We start from the raw sequence: 16,586 nt of genomic DNA on the forward strand, positions 1-16,586 counted from the left end.
TTGTTTGTTATTTTACTCGTGATGTTCCTTCCATACGATGCGCTCTATGTCGAACTTTTAGAATAATTAATGTATCAAGCCAAGTTTCAACCAGGCATTGGCTGTATTTTGGTAATTATAAAAGTAAAAGAGGCCTTTCATTGAAGTTGAAATGGGCAATCCTAACGCCACGCTGGAAGTCAGGAGAAATCACCTCTCTAGAAAGGAGACCTCCAGCACCCGCAAACTGAATAAAAGCTGCGCAACGAAAAGAGATTAAGCAAACAAGAGATAACACATTTGGCAAAGCTGAGCTTGAACGCCGCACAGGTTTCGAAAGGGAAATATATTAGCACAGATTAGGACGCGGAAGAAAATAGTAAAAATAGATCTCAAAAAAGGAACAAAAACAAACGCAAGGCGTGAAGGAAAGGAAAACAACGGAAAGACAATATGGCTGGAAACCAGGGGACTTAGGCTGGATTCATCATAGCTTTGATTTGTCAGCGATGATCTTATACGAACTTGCCTTGATACTTAGCGGTCGTGTGCGAGGAAACACCCTCGATGCGGTTTGAACATTGATTCCATATTGGGGTAGTATGCCATCGTCGAGCAGTTCAAATTTTGCATGCGGTCGGGCCGCGTGTAGCGCATCGAGGATAGTTTCACTCCACAAGCCAATACATTTGTTGTTCACAAGCTGAAAATATGGATTGAGAAGACCGAGGGGACTGGCGGAATCAAGATCAATAAACCGAATACGCACATATTTCAGGGTGACGAATGTTTCCAACGATATGGCCGCAGCGACCACCAGCTTCTCGAACGAGTTGATGAAATTTATATTGGTAATGCCGGATAGATCATTGAGCATCGGGGAGCCATCATCGTGGGAACGTTGTTCTCGGCAGCATGATTTCACTACAAGATCAACTGATTTCAGCCTTGAGGTTGTGTGGTTTGTGAGCATGGCCGCTCGTGCGTCGGTGAATAAACATGCACAAACTTTGCCAGTAAAGGTCAAGCATTCTAACTGGGGTGCAACGGCGCCCAACAATTGGCAGAGGTGAGGATCTGCATGTGTTATACCAAACCAGCGCGAATGTGAACTTTCTTTATTGTAGAAGCCTTCCAAACTTAAGTCCAATCGGGTAATTGTTCTGGGGAAGTTGGTAAGAGCTTTGGCTAAAGTGACATTGGCTTCGAGTTTTCGTTTCGCGTAGGCACAGTCCCATTCACGCAGATTAGGCAATGCCCTGGTAAGGTTACACCAGTGTTGGTAATCCCTCATGATATTCCACGCCCCTCTCATGACAAAAGTTTGAATATTGGGCAGCACTTCTAGACGTTCATGGCCGGATTGACCCCACGGGTCATTATCAAAATGCCTGATCATTGGTGGCTTCTTGCAATGGCCACCTTCCAACGTTAAGATCCGAGCGTGGGGGAAGAAGTAGGAAACGTGAGAAAATATTTGTTGCAACGTGGCATTGCAGCTGGAGAATCTAAAATTGGTGCTATTTGAGCCATTACTTGAAGTATTGTCGAAAGTAGCGACAGTCGCTTGAAGCACAGCTGCTACACTGGCGAGGTTCGAGTCTTCGGTTCCGTCGTGGGGGCGATAGTAATGTCGCGGGCGGCTCTTTGGCATTCGATCCCCCCATACAGGCACCCATATTTCGATATGACGGACGTAGGAAGAGAGATGTGGGTTTGACAAAAACCAATCAGAGCACTCGAGTAGCCCATCAGAGGTGCCTTTGACCTGAACTAAAAGAGGAAGAGAGAAAGGAAACAGTGGAAGCGCCTGTTAGCATCAATGATGGCGGTATATGCTTAGGAGGGTAGGGATGCCTACTATGTCGATAGATTCGCTCCTGCACTAAAGGTCGCCATTGAGAGGATACCAGGGCCAGATTTGAGAGAGCCTTTCGGCGAGGATGTCGGAGGGCCTTGCTCCAACTATTTGGGCGCGATTTGCTGGGAGATAGGGAAGCCAGGGTGGAGCCACGTACACCAAAGAGATGGTCTAGGATCGCCTCATGAATCTCGATTGGCAGGTTTCCGAAGAGAATTCTGTGTGGATGAGTGGAATTCGGTATCGCAAGTTCAGACATTTCCAGCTCGACCGAAGGAGGCTGGCGTAGTAAATTGGGTTGCTGTTGGAGCTGTTGGTGGTGTTGCATTTCTGATTCCTCATAGTCGGAGTGGTGGTTGTGGTGGGGATGGAGTTCTTTGAGAGTCAAATCCTGCTGCTCGTACACAGTATCCTGCACTGATTTCGGGCGAGATATACAAGATAGAGATGAAGGAACCGCGATAGAGCCGACGGAGAGAAGAGGAGGGGGTGTCATGGTCGAGAGCATCGTGTCAAAAGAGACTCGTTGGTTGATGAATCAAGGAGGTGTCAGGATGGGCAAGAAAGAGTACGCCAGATTTTGGCGTATCTCAGAAGTCTTTACTATGAAATGGACGCAAAGGTATATTGGCTGATAAAGCACGAGGCGTCAGGAGAGGTCAGGTGCAAAGGGTCCCGGAATACCACAGGGTTAGATTTTCGGGGCGATGGCATACCAAGAAAGAGTGAGAACAGCGATCGTCCGTGAAGGCGGAGTTCATTAGTGTGAGATATCAGAGGTATAGGTGATATCTTGTTAAATGCTTTCTAGATATAAGAGGCTCTATGCAGGGTGAAATAAGACCGGGTAGATCTCAACAGGAAACCAAAGGAAAAGAACTGCGAGCCGCTGAAGACTGGGAAAAGATAAAAGAACACTCGGGAGGAGGGGCAGCATCGAGTATCTGCATCAAGGAGAATGAAGCAGATAGAAATCGGTGGCTAGAAGGGGGGTGATGGCGGTGGTGATGATGATGATGATGATGATGATGTTGTTGTTGTTGTTGTTGTTGTTGTTGTTGTTGTCAGGGATGAGTTTTCACATTCGAGGTTGGAGGTTTGTCGACATTTGACGAAACAAGAAAGTTGAGGGGGAGATGTACCCAGCATGTCATTGTGACTTGAAATTCGGTGGGTTATCCACATATAAAGAAGTAACTAGTACCAGAAACCACCAACACCATCGGGCGGGGGTATGGCTTGGCGTCTAAGCCGCAAAGGTTGCGGCTTGTTATGTAAGCAGTCACCAGGCTTGAAATATATACTAGTGCTAACTAACGAAAAACGATCGATTCCAATGAGATTTTTTTCTCATTGTATTAAGCAAAGTAACTTAAAAAACTTCAAATAAGCGTAACGGAACCCAAAAGAACGAGATAAAAGGATAGCCATGATGTCATTTGAGCTGTTTTTCACAGTTTGCCAGTCATATTGGGTGTTGGCACGGCTGATGATGGGACACTCAGCTAGGTGGACCCGGCTTTGTTAACTAGTTATCTGTTTCATGCCGAAATCCCAGCGCTCGGCTATCCTCATTGCCGGCCTCCAGACTTCACCCCTATTGTTTACCACAGGACGTCGGCATTTCTATTAGTAGCAATAAAAAATGCGGAGCCTGCATCAAATGGGAGCAGGAAATAATTACCATCCGGAAACGTACATGTGCTGGGAGATTGTGCATTGAGGATCACAAAATGAGATTCGAGCGGACGGATTTCTTTACCCCACACACTGGTGACAATATCCTTCCATTGTCTCCGTTCTTTTCAAGATTCTTCGGTACGCTCACCGGAAATCGCGGCGTATAGCAATTAGGGATGTTAGTCTTTCAATCGAGAAAACGTACTTTGAGTTTCTCAGTGGCATGCTTGCTGGACAGAATGTACTGTGGTCAAGTCTTTCGCTGGAAATCATGAAAGTATTGTGGGCTGGTAAAGATATATACACATTGCACTTATTGCCCCCGGCAGTTATGAGTATGCTGTTAGATTTGTTGTGACATGCGCCCTGGGCGCCGTGGTGGTCCCTATGAGTTAAGAATTGATCCCATATATATTTCCACAAAATAAAAGCGTTGTGCTGATGGAAACGTCTTAGCTATTCTATTCCCTATCGAAGAGGCTGTATTCTTTACGACCAGATCCCGATGTGTTGCTCTTCTCTCGTCATCCAGTGAAAAAACTTTAGCGCAACAGCTATCTGCCCATATCAAGAAATTCACAGGAAAAGAGATCTGTTGCGTTGATATAGCAGGGCACTTCCTGGTATGTGCCCCTATCCCCGGGTGATATCGCGCCTTCATCTGACAAATATCTCGATGGCGATGGCGTAGGCGTGGTTATTTTCACATCCGGAACGACCGGCCCTCCGAAGGGAGCAGTGATGATGAGAGCATATCTCCACGACACCTCAGGAGCAGTCGCTGACCATTTTGGCGTCACCGAAAATGACGTGATTGTTCACGTTCTCCCTGTTCACCATGCAACAGGGATCGGAATTGATTTCCTCTCTTACATATACTCAGGTGCCTGTGTTGAGTTTCGTAGCGGCGCTTCGATATGGGTTGGTCATGGGAGCATTGGAAGAAGGGCGGATTGCATATCTTTTCTGGTGTACCAACTATCTATATGGGAGTGATGCGGTACTTTGAGCAAAAAGATAGCAGGCATGGAGCCCCATGAGACTGATCAGTATCTTGTCGGAACACGCCAGTTCCGTGCCCTGCTATGTGCAACCTCTGCTCTCCCCACCTCTGTTCAGGAATTCTGGACAAAAATACTTGATGGCAAGACTATATTGTCCAGATACGGCGCAACTGAAATCGGCCCGGTTTTTACGTCTTCGATTGATTCAGATTCTGTTCCTCCCGGCAGTGTCGGACCAGTCTTAACGATTACGCTTTCAGAAGGTCACCAGGGAGAGGTGTTGATAAAGGGTCCGTACATGTTTTCGAAGTATGAAACCTCTTATATCCTGCAATTGAATTTCTCAAATTTTGCCGCGTAACTAGTAATGTTTTTATAGATGCCTTTTCGACGAGGTCGCCACAGCCAAGGCCCATGATGCAGATGGCCTTATAAAACTGGTGATATTGCCCGCCGTGAAGGGAGGCAACTATTTTATTCCCGGCCACGCTTCCATTGACATTACTAAAACGGGTGGCTATAAAATATCCGCTCTCGATATTGAACGCGAGATTCTTGACCTTCCCTACGTTTCCCAGGTGATGATTTGTCGGTGTGTTGGCTGACGAATTCAGCCCGCGTGTCGCTGCTGTGGTAGGTTTAAAAATTGAGCAGACCACTTACAAGTGTCCGGGAAACGGCTGGGTTGGGAAGTATTTTACACTGGATGATCTACGCGCTGACCGACGGAGAAAGTTGGCTGACTATAAAATTCCCACTCTATTGAGAGTAGTGGTGCATGGAATTCTGAAAACTGGCATAGGGAAGGTGGTGAAAGGGGTGCTAGGCCCTCAGTTTTTTCCAGTGGATTATAAACAGCATCCGGATGCACAAATATGGTCACCAGTTAAGCAGAGTGTCCCAGATCCAAGATTATAGATGATGTAGCATATATACATGTATGTTTCATGTTTTGCAGTTGCCATTTCTACACATGTTATTTTGCAGACTTTTCGATAGATCTACTGTTAAATTGAAGCTAGGAATAAATGGCAAAATTATGGCCCTGGAAGCAGAGGAGATAGACACATGTAAACTTATAACCTGGACGTCTAAATTTGCTCAGTTCGACATTCGTCTGTCATTCCATCCATGAGGCTGAAGGGGAGCTCCAGCACGAATCATAAAATAGTATTTTAGAGTTGGATGTGCATTATATAAGATGGGAATAGCAAGGTAGTTTTAACCTTTGCTAATCCTATATCCTGACTTTAGTCGCCCTACTCGTCTCGCGACTGTGCAAATAGCTGATCCTTTGGAATTTTTTAATGGCGCCTCCCCACAGTTCAGAACGCATGACACCATAAACGCCACAATTTTTCATTTCAGTTAATCGCTACTCGAACTTCAAACCACTGTTCTAGAGAAAGAGAATGGAGAGAAAAATAAAACCAAACGAAAAGGGTAAACATACCCCATCTTCGTTTTCGGCGCTCATTTCTCTGATAGCTCCATGGCAATATCGAACATTCGCTCTGGCTCAACAACGACATCGATAATAACACCATCAAAAGCTTCCTTGCCTGTCCACTTGTGGGCTTCAAGCAGCATCTTACGAGCAACTCGTGCACCAAGTTTGAGGCTTGGGAGAGATCCAATGCCGTCGAAATGAAGACCTCAATTCACGGGCGGCATAGAAAAGAAACTGCGGGGCTGAGTTTATCACACGGTAATCGTGGCTCAGGGCGAAGGGGCGGCCGCCCCCAAACGTGTGACCTGTCAGGGGGTTGGTTGTGGGATATGGAAAATCTAGAATGGAATGTAACATCTGGATTGGCGTTGTCTTTGTTAGGCTTGGAAGGTTGTCCCAATTGACGATTCGACATCCAAGAAAAACATAACGGAAAGATCGGAATCGGTCAGGGTGAATTCGTCATCAAAAAAGGTCCAGATACCGTGTAGAATCCATCTACATTTGGCGAAAGGGTTGGTCCTTCATCCAGCTCAAGACCCTACAAATAGGCTAGTTAAGAAAATATATACAAGAATCGGCGATCGCTTTCACGCTGACCATATACAGTGCACCAGAACTTGGAATCGCTTGCCCTGGTTATAACCGCCCCCTCAGCGTTAGGACCAAGAATGCGATGCACCGTGTTGAAAGCCCGGGATGATTTCCTGGAAAAAGCAAGAACTCAATCGGTTTTCAGGCGGTTTCTGCATGGTAATGACGAAAACATTACCATGTTTCGTAAGACGGGTTGCGAACGTTGAGGATCTCGGTCATTTGTTAGAATAATGATATGAAGGCAGTTTCGCAGAGTACGTAATGTTGCAAATTATAACTCAATGGAGTATGTAGCTGGATAAGCGGCAGGAAAATATTAGCGGGTCGAGATGGAGCAGCGGATCGTATTAGCCATGTCACTGAATTTCTCTTTCCCGTATTGCAGGGGAAAACAAAGACTATGTAGGTAGCGCAGGCCGGCGGAGGATTGGGTTGGCATTTTGCCGGATTCCCGAAATGCCGAGCCGTTTTGGCGGCAAGGTGGCAGCATCGCACAACTGATTGCAAAACAACATAACAATCCTCTGATACGGGAGAAAAGATGCGCTATCCTAGAATATTTTGATCGTGTGCTATTTGAACGCAGAGTGTGGGCAACCGACGTTCAGGAAACCAGGAATAAATTTACCAAGCTATAGCACTATTCCAGTCCCAGTCTTTCAGAAGCCAGTCGCCAATCCCTGCGTATTGGCCGCAAAAAATATCACCAGTGATATCCGTGGTGACCCTACTGGACGCGCTCTGCATCGGGTGATGCTCAAGAATGGTAGCTAGGGGTTGGTATCCGTCCAAAGCTGTAGGGCCGGCTATTGGAGTTTTTAACTCTGCTAAGATCCCCGCCGTCATCATATCAGACGCACTACGTGAGGATTGGTCGTCGTAGATTCTTCGCGGGCCCAAAAGGTCCTGGATATGGTGTGTCAAAATGGCTTCTCCAATCCGACACAAATCCGTACCAAAACCGCTGAAGTATGACAGTTGCTCTGGAGCGAGGCTCCCAATCATTTGCGCATCCTTGTGTCGTTGGGTCTTGCTAGCCTCCGCCTTCATGCTCTGTAGCGCATTTAAACTGCCAATTGCGGAAGGCCATCTGGTTGAGAGTTCTTTTTGAGAATTATATATGATGCGGAGATCTCGCTCAGCCTTGGCCCAGAGGTGTGGGTATGGAAAACACGACAAAAGTCCTACTCCCGAGGCTAAAACATAAAAGGTAAATTCTGGACCAAGAAAACGGATTTCGTCTCGAGCCAGGAAATCCTCAAAAATACCCGCAACGAAGGATGACGCGAGCACCGCTGCCGGAGAGGGTGTGCTTGCAGGTGGTGTCGTTCGAAAAAGAATGGCGAGAATTACGAAATACAGAACGTGTAACTGACGGGCTTCGAAGCTGTACGGCGCCGGCACTAGCTTGGGGGAGGTGCCCTGATTGGGACTGGCTCGCCGGAAGAGCTGTAAATGTTCGGGAAGCTCTCGAGTCCACCGATAGAGTGCACCCTCGATATATTGACGTTTTTGGCGTGATAAATACTTGCGGCAACAGCATTGCGTTAGGTCACCCAATAAGGAAGCAAGTTCTACGTATGAAATAAACATGGGACCATCTGCCGTCGACTCGTAGAAGTCTCCGTTATAAAGAGGTCGGACATCGCAGTCGTCAGGATTTATGGCGCGAGGCCGCCCATGACTTGCTGAGATTAAGCAATCTCTTGCCTACAATTGAACAAATTAGTTACGGCGTCCTATCATATATTGACAGGGGTTTTTCATAGAGAGGCAAATGCCCTGACTCAAGCTGTCCAAAAATTTTAAAATCGATTTGCACTAACATATAAAGTCCACCACAATCGTCGACGAAGCGCCGCATTTCGTCCTGGTGGTGGTTCTTTATGCAACCCGATCTGAAACGCTAGGCCAACTCCAATGCGGTTCCAAAAACCACTGGTATTAAGAGAAATATGCTCCGGCCCCTCAGGGTTATACCAATGCATTACAAGCACCGCAGTAATCATAGTAACCGGGTTCTTTTCATAACCTGACCAGAACAAGGCTTTAGCCCGACGGTAGAATTCGTTTGGTGATGCATAGGCAGCCACTGCTGGAGCCGATGACACTCTGCTACCTGCAAGGAATACCGCTTGGAGGAGCAGTAACGACGGTTGGTTTCCGTGGCCCTCAGCCAGCCAGCTTCGTTCAACGATAGGCATCCATGGCGCACAACGCTTCATGAACGCGTCAATCAGCCCTTCTCTAACAGCCCGTGGTGGTAAATCGAAGGCGTGCTGTAGCTGCAAAATACGAATATCCTCTTCCGTCAAACTCTCTGACGCGACTGCGGGGTACGATTTTGCCCGGTTTTCATTGATGGGGACTTCGCCGCGTAGATATTCTGATCGTCCGAGAAAACTTGAAGCGCCAGGACTCTCATCGTATGAACGTGACTCGTGCAGCTGTGGTAAAGGGACGCTGGATGTTGTGTTGGTGTACAGAGTTGCTCTATCTGTTTCGCGGAGGACAGATGTTGGAGGGGCAAGATGGGAGTTGGAAGGGGTGACTCGGCCTGGGGAAGACCCTGCAGTTACTGACGGGCCATTTCCGGTGGTGGTGCTGACGTGCTGGTAGGCATCCCAGGCTGCCACTTTTGAATCTAAAGCAGATTGCTTTGGCGATGAGGGCTGAGACCAGGGGTCATTGTTCCCTTTCCACGGCAGCCTATAGTGACAAATGTGTCAAATGGGTTTTTTTGATGTTTTCCACTGTAATTACTTAATTCCACTTACAGACACTCATTGATAGAAATTTTATACTAGAAAGCAATGCACCTTGAATTCTCTACATACATTTTAAAACAGTGAATTTATGTCATTGTAGATATTATCGCTAGATATTATCGCTAGATACCATTGCTAGATATTATCACTAGATATTATCGCTAGATATTATCGCAAGATATCATTACTAGATATTATCACTAGATATTATCGCTAGATACCATTGCTAGATATTATCACTAGATATTATCGCTAGATATTATCGCTAAATATCATTGCTAGATATTATTGCTAGATATCATCGCTAGATATCATTGCTAGATATTATCACTAGATACCATTGCTAGATATTATCACTAGATATTATCGCAAGATATCATTACTAGATATTATCGCAAGATACCATTGCTAGATACCATTGCTAGATATTATCGCTAGATATTATTGCTAGATATCATTGCGAGATATCATCGTCAATGTTTCCACACTATGGGCTGGTGGTTGCAGTGTATAGATAATGGATTCAGTGACCACACCCACTGTGGGCTGGGCCACAGCAGATCCATGAATATATATATATATATATATCACTCTGAGCACCATGATTCAACAAATGGTTATGTTGACTTTTTGCTATGAATAATCTAGTTATCATAGTACTAGCTTATTATATTTAGTGATGATATTCATAACAATATCTAGCAATGATATCTAGTGATAATATCTAGTAATGATATCTTGCGATAATATCTAGCAATAATATCTAGTGATAATATCTAGCAATGATACCTAGCAATAATATCTAGCAATGAGATCTTGCGATAATATCTAGTGATAATATCTAGTGATAATATCTAGTAATGATATCTAGCAATGATATCTAGCAATAATATCTAGCAATGATATCTTGCGATAATATCTAGTGATAATATCTAGTGATAATATCTAGCAATAATATCTAGCAATAATATCTAGCAATGATATCCAGTGATGCAGCTGGCAGTTGCAGTGTCTCAGTGGTTGGTTCATGGCCACACCCACTGTGGGCCGGGCCACACCACCACACCCATGGGTATATATATCACTATGAGCACAACCATTTAACAAATGGTTATGTTGGCTTTTCACTTTGGATAATCTAGTGATTATAGTGTTATCTTATCACAGTGATGATATATATTGAAGATGATATCTAGCAATGCATTGCTTTCTAACAATCAATAAGCCCTATTCAATTACAAATAGAATGAATATGATAGGTGTGTGTACATTGTAACACTAGTATAAAAAACCCATTTGACACATTTGTCACTATAGGCTGCCGTACTTTCGCAACTGGACTACGCTCCTTCACATCTGCAGTCGTACTAGTAATCTTACGTCTCTTTCGTTTCCGTTCCCGAGGGCTAGAAATCAAATGCGATCAACACTATGCTGTGGAGTGGGTATGAGAGGGCAAAGCACGCACGAGCATTCCCAGTGATTGCGGGAACAGTTGAGGCATTCTTTACTGTTTTCTGGATAGATGCAACGAATCTGCTCAAGTGGTTGAGGGAGAGGTTAGTGACGGAGGGCGATCAATACTAAGTTTCTCTGTTGTTAAACCGTGTAGGTCTGCTTTTGTTTGCACCGTGAATGAGGGACGTGAACATGCCTTTTTCATGTTGCAAGCGAGGCATGCAGATGTTGCTCGAAGCTGGACCAGGCTGCGGACCGCTTTGCCCAACACCGCTGGCGGCACATCTGGTTGGGCACTCATACCGCAAGATTGTAGTATTTCATCACATGGATATATGTGTACACACTTGGAGAGGGGGAGAGAAGTGCCAATAAACTCTTGGAGTGGGCCGAAAAGCGAGGATAGGGACTGTTTTTGTCTGGGGTAAGGCTGAGATCCATTTCCCGAGATCGGATATGCGGGGATTTTACAGGCTTAATTGACATAACCGGTTACGACAAGAGTAAGTTATGGACTAAATCTAAAGTGAGGACACCGCAATTTACATTATTTGTTCAAGGTGTAGTTATGGACCAGTGAAGTGATTCATGTGGAAATAAACATTGGATTTGATTTTATCATTATAATTCTCAGCAATCCGAGGCATTCTTAAGTAGGATAGGATTTAGCTGAGCAGTGTCGCCCGGTTTTCAATGGGTAAAGGCCATTCTGCTAGCTGGTTTGAGCCAGAAAGCAGTGGGACGAGAACCTAGTACGCCTGGCAAGTCTATCGCAACTAAATGCAGACAGAATATTGTTGATATAAGCACATCTTCGGCGCAACCATAGCCAAGGAAAAAAGACTGGGTTGTAATTTGACATCCGTGCTAACGCCACTGTACCCCTGAGTGGATCGTAGGCTAGAAAGGCAGTTGCACAAGTGGAGTGATGAAACGGGTGAAATGAATGGTTAGCTAATTTAAGAAGGGTTTATATGGGGATTATACAAACAAGGGTATTAGGATGATATTTATATTTGGAATAGAATAGTATAGGGAGTGCTCGTCTAGCTGAAATGAGGAAACGGAAAAGAGAAAGAAGAAAAGATCGTATTCGTTATATCCTACAGTTCCTGATGATTTGAGATACGTGGTGGAGGGCGAAGGTTTCCTTGCTTAATTTGCTGGAACGCGAGGTCGAAGCGGGCTCCCATGAGCCATGCAGCAAAGATCTCAAAAGAATGGTCAGCGAATAGATTAAAAAATTTCGAAAGGGAGTAAATATGTGAATATACCATGATTGCTGTAAGAATAGCCAGAATACCGAACAAGGCAAGCATGATGTACATTATGTCTTGTCGGGCTTCGGCATCTAGTCGAGCTTGTTCTGCTTCTTGTGCGCTGGGTTCTTGTTTCGCTTTCCGTTGGGCACCCTCAACAGTTTGGGACGGGAAGATAGATTCGATGAAAGTTTCAACCTAGAAAGTTGAAAGTATACATATATACATATATTAGCCCAACGCAAACTTTATAGATTAATCAGGAGGGAAGAACAACGCTGAATCCGACTAACCTTCGCACAGGCAATGCTGATTTTGAGGAAATTAGGGTCTTTGGGAGTATTTTTCTTGTGAATTTTTCGACCGTATTGTCGGAAAACATCACAGATAGCGCGAACATTTTGAGTGGACTGGAACATGAGTTGGCAGGCGGAGCCCTTGGTGATCTTAATATTTCGTTCAAAGATGGCCTCATTACGGAAGCAAAGTTCAAGAGTGGCAATAGCCATTGACTGAGGGATGGCACAGAAATTAAAAACACTCTGCTCTCTCAGGCCAGCGAGATAGAAGAGACATTCATCGGCGTGCCCAAGAGCATTCAGGATCATCTCCGAATTACAGTTGAGGGCAGCCTCTCTGTTTTCTCGTTTGAACAGGTCTTCGAAGTCATCCACGTGTTTGGACCAAATTTCCTGTGGCCAAAAGCACCTGTTGTCCACGTAATCTTCCTTTACATCACGGATGATATTTGTCTTTTGAAGGAACAAACCCATAGATATGAAAAGTTCAGTACGTTCCAAGAGAGCCGGGTTAGCAAAGCCAGCCTCCACAAAAAGCCTTGTGAGCCCCTCGCCAACGATGCCGGCAACGTAATAACAATAGAGGTCATATTCTTTTACCGTTTTGACCTTCGCAGTATCCAACTCTGCTTTCCTGCAATAATCTGCCATGCCACTGCCCATTTTCTTGGTGGTGTCCTTTATGATTGTCCGATAAGCAGGTTTTATCAGCTTGAATTCAGTAACAACATTGTGAAACTGAACTAGCAGTTCGCGATCTTTCTCCTCAGGTCGGTTGCCATTGAACGACCAGCCATCCTTCTCCAGGATATTGTGGAAGTCGCGAAGAAGGGGCTCTTTTGTTTGTAAAGGGATTGAGGTGTCGTCTTCGATAGTATCCAGACCGCGTAGGGCCAAATAGAACAGGCAGACAGGGAGAAGTAGTTCAGGATGCAGCTCCATAATGACGGCGCTGAAGCTTCTGCTGGTGAGTTCTAGGAACTCGAAACATTTTTTCTGCGTTTCGGACACATTCTTCTCGTCTCTTTCGTGGACAGGGTTATGCCACACTTTCCTACAGGATTAATTAGTACAGAAGGCTGCGGGTAATGCATGTACAGTGGCTTGCTTTAGCTGCACATGAAGGGGGAGATCTCAATAGGGGAATGGCACTGACATGGAAAGGTCTATATATATTAGGGTAGGCCAAGGAGGATGCCGGAGAAGGGAGGGGTTGGTGGGGAGTCATATAAAGTACCAATTTGTGATAAGAGTAGACGGGGATGAGATGAGCACCCGGAGGAGCTTACCATTGGATGATTGACCTCAGTTCTTGAGGATGGACGAGATAATATATTGCATCTGTGAGGCCGACCATTGTGGTGGGCGGGTGGTACAAGGGGACAAGAGCGAAGCCAGAATGAAAATAACCTAGATCCAAAGCCGGAGGATTGGAGCACTGAGGAGGGAAGATTATGAATAACCAGTTGGAGGGAGGGGAAAGGGAGACAAGGGAGAGAGCGAGAGGATTCAGGGGTAGAAAAATGGGACAAGAAGTGTTGAACCTGGCGGAGGAAAACATGAGGATGTGCCGGATTACATCAGCAGTGTTCCGGAGATTCGGCGAGTTGATTCCGGTCCCAAACATAGTTAGTTAGTAAAATAACAAGCTCTGTGCTGAGTAAACGAGGGTGGGCTGAAGCCGCCGCCCAAAGAGGACTAGTTCCCTTGGTTCTGCAGAGCCTCCCTATGTTGTTTTGGGCGTCGCCTTCTGCTCCTGTGCCAGTTGAATCTAACGACAGCAGATGGTCGCTGCTGTGGGGGTCAGCATATTCTGCATATAGTCTATCCAGATATTTTTCTTTCCTTTAGCTTTTTTTGCTCAGCTCTCTTGACCCCGATAGAAGGAAAAACAAAAGCATCGGCTGTCACTCAGCCCCCCTTGCTGCTGGCGCCGGCCGCTCCAATATGGTGGCAGACACGGCCTACTATGACGTCTTGGGCGTCCCTACAAATGCAACGGAGATACAGATTAAGAAGGCGTATAGAAAGCTAGCCATAACGACTCATCCAGGTTTGTCCTTTGCGCTGCCCTCTTTCCCGTTTTTTGTCCCTGTTTGCCGCTGAACTTTTTCCTTGCTACTTTTCTGACGCAGAGCACTGCAATAGACAAGAATCCCGGAGATGAAACTGCCCATGAACGATTCCAGGCGGTATTTGTTCACTTCCCTTCTTCTGCCTTTTTCGCTCATACCCGCCTCTTTCCCGCAATCATAAAAGGAAGAGATTGAAAATAGAAATAAAAGAAAATAAATAAAACTAAATGAAAATATAACGAAAACGAAGCAGTGCTCTAACCATTGCGTGGTCTTCTGCAGATCGGTGAAGCCTATCAAGTCCTCAGTAATGAGCAGCTACGGAAACAGTATGATAAGTTTGGTAAAGACCATGCGGTGCCTGATAGTGGGTTCGGTGAGTTCTATTGCGCCGGCAAATGTCTACTTAATCCTACGTTGTATCTAACGCAGAGTTGCAGAGGATCCTGCGGAATTCTTCAGCATGATTTTTGGAGGTGGCGCATTCGTTGATCTCATTGGCGAAATTTCCCTCATGAAGGATATTACCCAGACCATGGATATCACGATGCAGAACGAAGAGGAGGATGAGCAAGCAGAAAAAGCAGATCTAGCAGAAGCCGCAAAGGAAAAATTCAGTGTACAGGACAAGGAGGCCCAGGGACCTACGTCAGAAAGAACCAGCGGAGGTTCTTCCGTCCCTCGCCCCACAGATCGCAGAGAATCCACGACTGTGCCAGATCTGAAAGCACCTCCAGCTGATGCGCCACCACAGTCAGGTCCTAGCTCCGGAGATAACACCCCTCGTCGCTACCTGGGCCAACACGCGATCATGGATAGATCGGATGAGGATGTGAGGATGGAGAATATCTCGGCGGAGGAGAAAGAGTTGAGGAAGAAGGAGAAGAAAAAGGGCGGTCTCACCAAGGAACAGCGGGAGCGATTGGCGGCTTTCGAGATGGAACGAAGGCGGCAGCGGGAAGAACGGATCAATACCCTTTCCCAAAAACTTATCGATCGTATTAGTATATGGACAGAAACTGACATGGGCACGGATGTGACGCGCGCGTTTGAGGAGAAGATCCGTCTGGAAGTCGAAAACCTCAAAATGGAATCCTTTGGCCTAGAAATCCTCCATGCGATCGGCACGACGTATATACAAAAGGGCACTGCATTCCTGAAATCCCAGAAGTTTCTGGGCATCTCTGGTTTCTGGTCAAGACTGAAGGACAAAGGCACCCTGGCCAAAGAGACCTGGCACGCGGTTTCTACAATGGTCGATGCCCAGATGAGTGCGGAGCATATGGCTCAACTTGAGGAGAGAGGCGGGGAAGATTGGACAGACGAGAAGATGGCAGAACAGGTCAAAATAGTCACAGGGAAGATGCTTGCAGCTGCATGGCGTGGAAGCAAATTCGAGATCCAGAGCGTTCTCCGTGATGTGTGCGATAAGATCTTGAACGACAAAGCCGTTCGTTTGGAGAAACGTATTGACCGTGCCCATGCTCTTGTTCTCAGTGGGCGGATATACCAAATGGCACGTTTTCTCATATCCACCCATACACATATTCCTCCTACAGAAATTTTCTAGTACATTCACTAACAGACAAATGCGTCCACAGGCTAAACGCACCCCGGAAGAAGAGGGTGATTACATGGCTTTTGAACAGTTGATGGCGGAAGCTACTGCTAAGAAAGCCAAGAATGCGAAGAAAAAAGATGGCAAAAAACCAAAGGCAGAATCAGGCAGCGAGCCTCGTGAGCTTTCCGAGCAGGATACGTCAAACTGACCCTGATATGGCCCCGATGGGACTAAAGCATATGGTTGACGGGTGTACGTAGGCGGGGGCTTCCTTATTAGAAATACATCATCGTCTCTCCATCGTCACTTGCCCCTGGACCCAGTCAATTCTAAATAAAACCCCCCCCGCCTCCAAAACAACTCCTTGGCATATATTTGGTAGACACGGAGATGTATTGTATTTGGGCAGAGATCAGAAAATGATATTAATAATGACGAGCATTTGAACGAATTTAATTCCCTATTGCATTGGAATCGACAGGTAATAGTAAATTGCGGGTATCACTGGAGTGGAGAGCAAGCAGCCGGTATGCAGGGTTGTGCCAATATACATTGATCGAAAAGGGACATCCGGTATCCAATATCAAGTCTAGAG

General features: G+C 45.8%; 6 protein-coding genes across 6 annotated transcripts; 3 read left to right on the top strand and 3 right to left on the bottom strand.

Moving 5' to 3' along the window:
- Positions 1–99: 99 nt before the first annotated feature.
- HCBG_07325 (uncharacterized protein) lies at positions 100–2,336 on the bottom strand (the record flags this gene model as incomplete). The annotated part of the gene is made up of 2 exons (XM_045434374.1): positions 100–1,752; positions 1,841–2,336. 2 exons carry the CDS (start codon positions 2,334–2,336, stop codon positions 467–469), a joined length of 1,782 nt encoding a protein of 593 aa, XP_045285165.1.
- A 933-nt stretch (positions 2,337–3,269) lies between these two features.
- Positions 3,270–5,442, top strand: HCBG_07326 (acyl-CoA synthetase; the record flags this gene model as incomplete). The annotated part of the gene is made up of 8 exons (XM_045434375.1): positions 3,270–3,349; positions 3,399–3,658; positions 3,688–3,810; positions 3,977–4,143; positions 4,253–4,441; positions 4,538–4,833; positions 4,904–5,116; positions 5,139–5,442. The coding sequence occupies 8 exons, from the start codon at positions 3,270–3,272 to the stop codon at positions 5,440–5,442; spliced, it is 1,632 nt and encodes a 543-aa protein (XP_045285166.1).
- Positions 5,443–7,074: 1,632 nt separating this feature from the next.
- Positions 7,075–9,410, bottom strand: HCBG_07327 (fungal specific transcription factor domain-containing protein; the record flags this gene model as incomplete). Its single annotated transcript, XM_045434376.1, has 3 exons — positions 7,075–8,281; positions 8,398–9,280; positions 9,391–9,410. The coding sequence occupies 3 exons, from the start codon at positions 9,408–9,410 to the stop codon at positions 7,196–7,198; spliced, it is 1,989 nt and encodes a 662-aa protein (XP_045285167.1).
- A 1,360-nt stretch (positions 9,411–10,770) lies between these two features.
- On the top strand, positions 10,771–11,377 carry HCBG_07328 (uncharacterized protein; the record flags this gene model as incomplete). Its single annotated transcript, XM_045434377.1, has 4 exons — positions 10,771–10,898; positions 10,952–11,112; positions 11,271–11,300; positions 11,358–11,377. 4 exons carry the CDS (start codon positions 10,771–10,773, stop codon positions 11,375–11,377), a joined length of 339 nt encoding a protein of 112 aa, XP_045285168.1.
- A 523-nt stretch (positions 11,378–11,900) lies between these two features.
- On the bottom strand, positions 11,901–13,847 carry HCBG_07329 (squalene synthetase; the record flags this gene model as incomplete). The annotated part of the gene is made up of 3 exons (XM_045434378.1): positions 11,901–12,254; positions 12,350–13,409; positions 13,645–13,847. The coding sequence occupies 3 exons, from the start codon at positions 13,710–13,712 to the stop codon at positions 11,901–11,903; spliced, it is 1,482 nt and encodes a 493-aa protein (XP_045285169.1).
- Positions 13,848–14,302: 455 nt separating this feature from the next.
- On the top strand, positions 14,303–16,199 carry HCBG_07330 (DnaJ domain-containing protein; the record flags this gene model as incomplete). The annotated part of the gene is made up of 5 exons (XM_045434379.1): positions 14,303–14,408; positions 14,504–14,547; positions 14,713–14,806; positions 14,871–15,880; positions 16,032–16,199. 5 exons carry the CDS (start codon positions 14,303–14,305, stop codon positions 16,197–16,199), a joined length of 1,422 nt encoding a protein of 473 aa, XP_045285170.1.
- Between the last annotated feature and the right edge of the window lie 387 nt (positions 16,200–16,586).

This window comes from Histoplasma capsulatum, assembly GCF_000150115.1.
Source record: "Histoplasma capsulatum G186AR genomic scaffold supercont2.11, whole genome shotgun sequence".
NCBI classification, from domain to species: Eukaryota; Fungi; Ascomycota; class Eurotiomycetes; order Onygenales; family Ajellomycetaceae; genus Histoplasma; species Histoplasma capsulatum.